The sequence below is a fragment of the Sipha flava genome, unplaced genomic scaffold, assembly GCF_003268045.1.
Source record: "Sipha flava isolate LNK unplaced genomic scaffold, YSA_version1 222_pilon_pilon, whole genome shotgun sequence".
Classification (NCBI taxonomy): domain Eukaryota; kingdom Metazoa; phylum Arthropoda; class Insecta; order Hemiptera; family Aphididae; genus Sipha; species Sipha flava.
Window position 1 is genome coordinate 1,784,077 of NW_020272853.1, and position 7,322 is coordinate 1,791,398.

The following is a 7,322-nucleotide window of genomic DNA, read 5'->3' on the forward strand; positions in this document are numbered from 1 at the left end:
AATTAATAACTTTTTAATAATAAGCAACCTATAATTTTTATAACAAAGTATATACATAATATAATTTATTTTATAATATAAATAACAGACCCGGACGCATATTTTGCAAATGTGGATAAACTCAGAACCGGGTTGTTCTGATTGGTTCAAATTTAATTCCCGATATTTTCTTATCACTTTATTTCAAATTTCAAATATGTTTATATCCTATCATATCAAAATAATATTAAATATTTATAAAAGACTTAAAATTAAGAGGTGCACATGGTTTGCGCACATTCACTAAAATTACAACTCATTTGCGCAAATTTTTACAATTCGTTTGCGCATACACTTTCCTTTCCACTTATACAGATTTAGGACTGTCGGTGAATATTTTAACTTTACTGATGTGGTTAAAAATGTGTTTTTGGTGTGCTATGTGTTAAAAAATATTCATAATTAATTTTTATGGTAGCGGTAATTTCTTTATATTTATTTTAATTAGGTACCTACTTCAGTCACGCACATACAGTCGTCGCGAGTACACGTATGTGCTCCGTGCTATCGTAATTGTGCGTTATCGTTTTCCATCCCGTTCTCGTAATTACTTCATTACGTCTATCTATGATTATTCGTATATTATATAATTGAATTAATTAAAGTATTACGAACGTTGCGTATCTTTATATTCAATATACGGTGTCTTCTTATCAATAGACCGCCACAAGCGGTCTCGTTAATTAAACTCGTACCGACGTTATTAATATGCCGTTAACAAATAATATTCAAAATAAATCACCAATGTCCAATTTTTCGAACATCGCGAATAACAATAAAAATAAAAATAATGTCAAAAAATTATCGTTTACACTGAATGATAACTCAAAACGATGATTTTATTTTGAAAAAAAATAAACGACACCTATCAAACTCTTCATTTACGTCTACCCATGGTTCACTAAATTCGTCAACTTTAACTAAGAATAAAAACAAAAAATTGTTTAAATCCACGAATCAATTTGAACTTCTTAGTCCAGATGAACCCCCCGAAGAAAGCTCAATGAATTACGTATTCATTGACAATACGAGTAATAGTCATAACACTCATAACGATACACCTAAACCTCCTCCTCCAATTTCGTAAGAGGCGTGATTGATTATACAGAAGTGTGTACAAAACTAATAGAACTTATCAGTGGCGGATTTAAGGAAAAAAGCCCAGGCGGCATATGATATAAAGGGCCCAATAATTTGAATTGTCGACTTGTCGTGAATACTTACTCGTGGAGAACCCCCCCACCATCCCTTTTAAAACACTATTAAACTAGATAGGTAATAAAACAATATAAAAAATATATATATTTCTTTAAATCGTCCAAACTTGATATAATTTCTAAAAATCTTTATAAAAATGTAAGCTCTGACAATTAAAACTATTATTAAATTAAAACAAAAAAAATTAATATTGTTATAGACATATTATCTTATACGAGGTATAATAGTAAATAGTATAAAATCTCTTGTTTATTACTTATGTAATCCAGTAATGGTAAATTGTCTTCTGGCTTTCTGTTCAGCAAATATTTCAATAGTTGAGTCTAAATTAATTTTATTTGCCACTGATCTTTCGATAAAAAGTATACTGTATTCATTTAAGGTTTTTTCAGTTAGAGTGGCACGACGATGTTCTTTGATTCTTTTTAAAGAACTCATTACTCGTTCTGCACTCGCCGCACTAACAGGGAGTGTAAGAAATAATCTTAAAAGACTGCTACATTCTGGAAAACTGTCTGTTAAATTTTTATCAACGATAAACTCCAAGTAATTCAGTGGACTATTGTTAGAAAAATCTTTGTTTTGAGAAAAATACAAATCAATAAAACTAATTAGCTCATATTTCAGATCAGTTGTAAAGAAATCAGCGTATTTTTCAATCAAAATACTGACACTAATATCTAAATCGTCTTCTTTCAATTTTTGTAAATTTTCAGGCATCAAAAACCCAAAAACATTGTTGATCTCTTTGAAACCTGTAGCACGTTCATGTAATTCACTGCACATTGTGTCAAGAACTTCATAATAATTGATTCTATGTTTATCAGACGTTTCCAATGAAGAGTCAGCAACTTTTTCACCAGCCATTTTTTTAATTCGTCGATTTCTTACCATTGGAAAATCGGCATGATCCCAACCCATTTTTTCCCAGTTTGTTTTAGCTTTTGTCATGAAATTATTATAAGATTATTCATTTCTAAGATTTTTTAACTTTGTTAATGCTGTTGAAATACAATTTTGAGCCATTATCAAATCAATTTCTTTTTTTTGAAGTTGTAGTTGAGCGGAATTGATTATGTCAAGCACTGAATGCCACCATAACAAATTAAAAAAAATATAACCAATTAATTGATGATAGTAATGTATTGGCAGCCATAATATCATCTCCAGATGCTGCAACTCTTGATATCTCGTTTTCCAGGCAGTTTACAATGAATTCGAAATTTTGAATTAATGCTTCCACAGCTTTTAAATGTGCCGCCCAACGAGTGTTACTCAAACTTTTTATATGGAGTCCCCTTGGCTTATCATTTTGAGCGTCGAGTGCATCGTTTTCTATTTGTTTATTGAACATCTCTTTCTTTAGTTCTTTGAGAAGCAGCTGAATGCCAAAACTGTTCGGATTACTCGAAGAGCGATTACTTACATCTAGAAGTGCTTCCTATCGCCTGTGAGAATGTGCGAAATAATTAAAAACTGTTTGAATGATCGTAAAAAACACTTTAATTGAAGGACTTGTATTTTCTTCTGCCGCGTGTACTAAAACTAAATTTAATTGATGTGCAGCACAGTGAATATAAGGAACGAATGCTTCATTACCAACGAATTCTTTTATTTTTGCTTGCAAACCACCTTGTTTTCCTGCCATAACAGCTGCTCCGTCATATCCCTGACCACACAAATGTTTCTTTTCTAGTCCATACTTTTCAAATAACAGGGTAACTATCTCAGAACAAATATATGCAGCATCTCCTTTTTTAAGTTGAGTAAAACATAAAAAGCTCTCTTTTATGTAGTTTTTAGGTGGATCTTTATCTTCTTTTTGAATAAGGACGTATCGTAACAAAATGGCCATTTGATCCAAGTGTGCTACATCTGTTGTTGAATCCGCAAGTATCGTAAAAAATTTTGCATCTTTACATTCATCTACAATTATTTTTCTGGTTTGATCAGCTAATGTACTTAATAATTCGTACATTATTGTTTTACTCAAGTACTTAATTTTATTTGGTGATTCAATATGAGTGAATAAAATAGGATTGTGACGCGAAATTAATTTAATGATTGTCAAGTAAATTCCAGGATATTCATAATTTTGTAAATTTTCTCGGTGACCACGAAAGGCCACGCCTAAACCAGATAACGTTTTTACAGTATCGAAAAGAATATTTAAAATTGTGGTCCATTTCTTAGCTTCTTCACTGATTTGTTTATTAAGTTTATGATGAATATCCGATTTTTGAAGAAATATTGCGGCAGCGACTGCATTATTGAGGTGCACTTTACTTAACCCATGTCTCATAGATGATTGATAAAAGTGTTTCCAGGATGTAAAACCAATGTACCACGCACTTCTCTTCGCAGCTTCATCTCCGAATAACCAACAATAGTGACAATACGCATAGGGTTTTGAAGGTGAATAGGACAACCAAGGACTGTTGTTGTCTCCAACAAATGGCTTCTTTTTGTTTATATAATACCACGATGAGCAAAAATGACGTTTGTCATTGGACAGTTTATATTCCTTACCTAATAAATCACATTCTTTAGGTTGACAGGGACCTGCTAATAAAAGAGCCCTGATTTTGTCTTCGTTTAATTTAGAACAATTTTCATAAAGACCTTTATCGTTTTCAAACCTGGGAAATGTAGATGGTAATATTGTTACCTCATTAATAAACGTAGGTTCTAGTTTTCCCTCATTATTTTCAACAGATTGATCAGATGTAATATTTTTAGATTTGAACTGTGATTTATTTTGATCAAGATTTATTTGGGTGGTTGAAACTACAGATTCACTCTGGCCAAGAATAGTTACAAAAGGTTGAGTTTGACGAGATTCTACAGAAATAGATTCGTTTTTAGTTATAGATCCACTTTCTTGAGAAGTACTCGTAAAACGGAAAAACGTATTAACTTTAGCTTGTTTCGGATTAGTAGCTACTTCCTCTAAAAGCTTTTTCTCCTTTTCTTTTCTTTTCTTTTGGTACTACCGCTCTTATGCTTGGTATACTTCTCCATTATGTTTATATCTATTTGAATCTATCCATTAAAATCATTAATTGTAAATTTAAAATAATATTAAAAATTATATAATTGAAAATAAAATATTAGCCCTTTCACTACCAAATTAATTTTTTTGAAAAAAAAAATTTTCTCTTTTCATATCTGAAACTTATGGCCTTTCAATATGATGTACCAATTTTTTTTTTTTTTTTTTTATTGCTAAAAAGTTACAGGTATGTCCATTGGAATGGACATTGGGATTTACGGTATAAAATAATACAATAACGACAAATGTAAAAAAAAACATAAAACTTTGCTTCAATATTTCGTAAAAGAAGACAACTTATTTACTTAGATAATATTATATTAATTTTTAGTTTATAAAACACTTAAATGAGATTAAAATTAATTACAATGGAAATCATAAAAACAATTTTTTTTTGGTGTAAAACACAAATGAATTTTACATTTATTACATACAACATGTGTTTTACCTGTACATTTTTTGTTTTTGCACCGTGTTGCTTCTTTTTTATCATCATACGCGGGAAAATGTCCAAAAAGATCTTTGCTCACACCTTCCGTTGGTCGAAACTCCAATGCTTTTGACGATGTTTTGGCAGGTGTTGGTGAACGACATTCTGCAGATCTTGTACTACTGGATGGTGAAGATGTAGGACGACCCCTTTTTTTTTCCGGGACTGAATCGTCCAACCATCACTAGCTCTTCAGCCAAAGTGGTTTTGAAATGCAACAAATCTTTTTGATCTTTTTTTAATATTCCCATATTTTCTGCGTCCTGTTTGTATTCGAGCCAAGAATTTGCCACAGCCATATCAAAAGCATGAGTTATCATACGCAGAGTCCATTTTCGAGATTTCATGTACACGCGGTAATAACTCACAAGTTGATCGTGTTTGTCCACTCCTAACATGGATTTATTATATAGTTTGATAATTTCTGGTCTTTCGATGTTAACTTATTGTTTATTTTTTTTGTCCCAGCGAGAAACAGATTCCGGTTTTCCTGAAGTAATGAAGTTAGATGCCATGGTTATTGCTTTATTGTCGCACCATTTCAACAGTCCACCTCCTAATGTTGAAGTTACTTCATAAGAGGTTCCTCTCCCCATTTTCATAATAACTATATCGGATAAAACTGGTGGATTAAAAATTCGATTTATTCGAATTGTGCCTGCTGCATATATTTGACGTGCGGTGAGTGCATAAAATAAATTATACGAAGAAAAAAAGTTGTCAAAAAAAAGAAAATGTCGATTTGGCGTAAGATGTTTAGTAAGATCGAGGACAACTGCTCCATCTAGACCGAAATTTTTTTTGTAAATCCTTGTTAATATTAGTTGAAACTCCTTGATAAAGAATCATGTTATAGACAATGCCACTTTGACCACAAAGTAAAAATATTTTAATGCCCCACGGATTCGGTTTTCTTTTCATATACTGTTTTATAACTAATTGACCTTTAAAAGGAACTATTTGTTCGTCAACACTAATGTTTCGTTCCACTGGTAATTGTTTACATCGATTATTTAGCGCATCAAATAATGGACGAATTTTTTACAAATTTATCGGTATTATCACGAGCTATATCCATATTGTTGATGATATGAATATTTTGTCGAATAGAATAAAATCTATTTCTGGGCATTGTATCGGCAATTATATTTACGCGAAATTTTTGTTCCCAGTACATCCCGATCCTATGGTACTTCAAAACACCCATCATCATTTGAATTGCAATAAAAGATCTTATTTCTAATGGTGACGTAGGTTTAAAAGAAAAATCATTATTTTGAACTGCGTATAAATTTGTATAAAATGACAAGTCTTCGAATATTTTTTTGGTCAAAATATTTAGTGAAATATTCGTATGGTTGTGGTATTGTGGAGGGACAATCTATTGGTTCTAAATCTGTAAGATTTATATACGGCTCTTGAAATGGTTTATTTATCCATTTTATATCTTTTTTTTTAGACAAATGGAAACTGCATTGGTGATATATCAAAGACTTCATTTCCAGACTGAGTTTCATTTGTTGTTTGGTCGTCTTCTTCGTGCAAGTCTAATTCTGTATTAGCCAGCATTTCATTATCGAGTTCGGCAGAGAAATCATCATTCGCAAATTTATTTAATAAATCTTCAAGTTCATTCTCTGACTCACTATTCAATATATCTATATCACTAATTGTTCCGTCATCCAAAAAGCTCAAAATTTGTTTTTTCGTTTAACGCCATATTATATAAAAACTTGAAATAATAATAAAAAAACCGTGACGTGCGAGCGAATACAGACGGTACTGATACAGAATATCAACTAAACACAATATAATTGTTTTTATATTATTACCATTATTACGTCATACGATATTGATGACAATACCACAAAACTCAATTCTAGAAAAAAAAAACCCAAACAGTTATAAAATTAGAATTGAAATTTTACCCGATATTCCCACTGTCCATTTCAATGGACATACTTTTTATCATGTATTACTTGTAGTGTATGATACTAAGGTATGCTTAATCAACAAAATTTTATCATTCCAGATACCTTTTACCAAGAAAAAAATATTCAGTGTTACCAACACTTATATTTCAGTGAATAAGTTAAAATATATTTCAGTTTTTTGATAACACAACAGTATACAAAATTTTTTTTTGTATTTTCATTTCTTCACAAAAAACTATATTAGTTAGAAGTCTAAAAATATTTTTATTTTGATTTATACTAGTATTAGATAAATATATATGCGTAATATGATTAGTTTGTATACATAGTAAATTATAGAAAATAAAATAAAGTCATGTCCATTGCAATTGGACAATGGTAGCGAAAAGTTTAAATTAAATTATAAGTTATAATTTATAACTATGAAGCATAAATTGCTTTTTTGAGCAAAAACGTTCTAAAGCAATTCAACATTTGATGAGTATACCTAGATTATTACTTTTTGCAAGAATTAATAACATAAATATTACAACTCACAGGTGATAGAGTTAAGTAAAAGTTTATACAAGATTTATAAGCCTAACTTTTT

At 30.5% G+C, this 7,322-nt stretch overlaps 1 protein-coding gene across 1 annotated transcript in view; it reads right to left on the minus strand.

The window, feature by feature from the left end:
* Positions 1–2,685: 2,685 nt before the first annotated feature.
* The window catches only part of LOC112683287, an 11,598-nt gene continuing 6,961 nt past the window's right edge, over positions 2,686–7,322 (minus strand). The window contains exon 2 of the mRNA XM_025554240.1: positions 2,686–4,299. Within this exon, the coding sequence (XP_025410025.1) occupies positions 2,699–3,559 (861 nt within the window). The 5' untranslated portion in view covers positions 3,560–4,299 and the 3' untranslated portion in view covers positions 2,686–2,698. The remainder of the gene's footprint in view (positions 4,300–7,322) is intronic.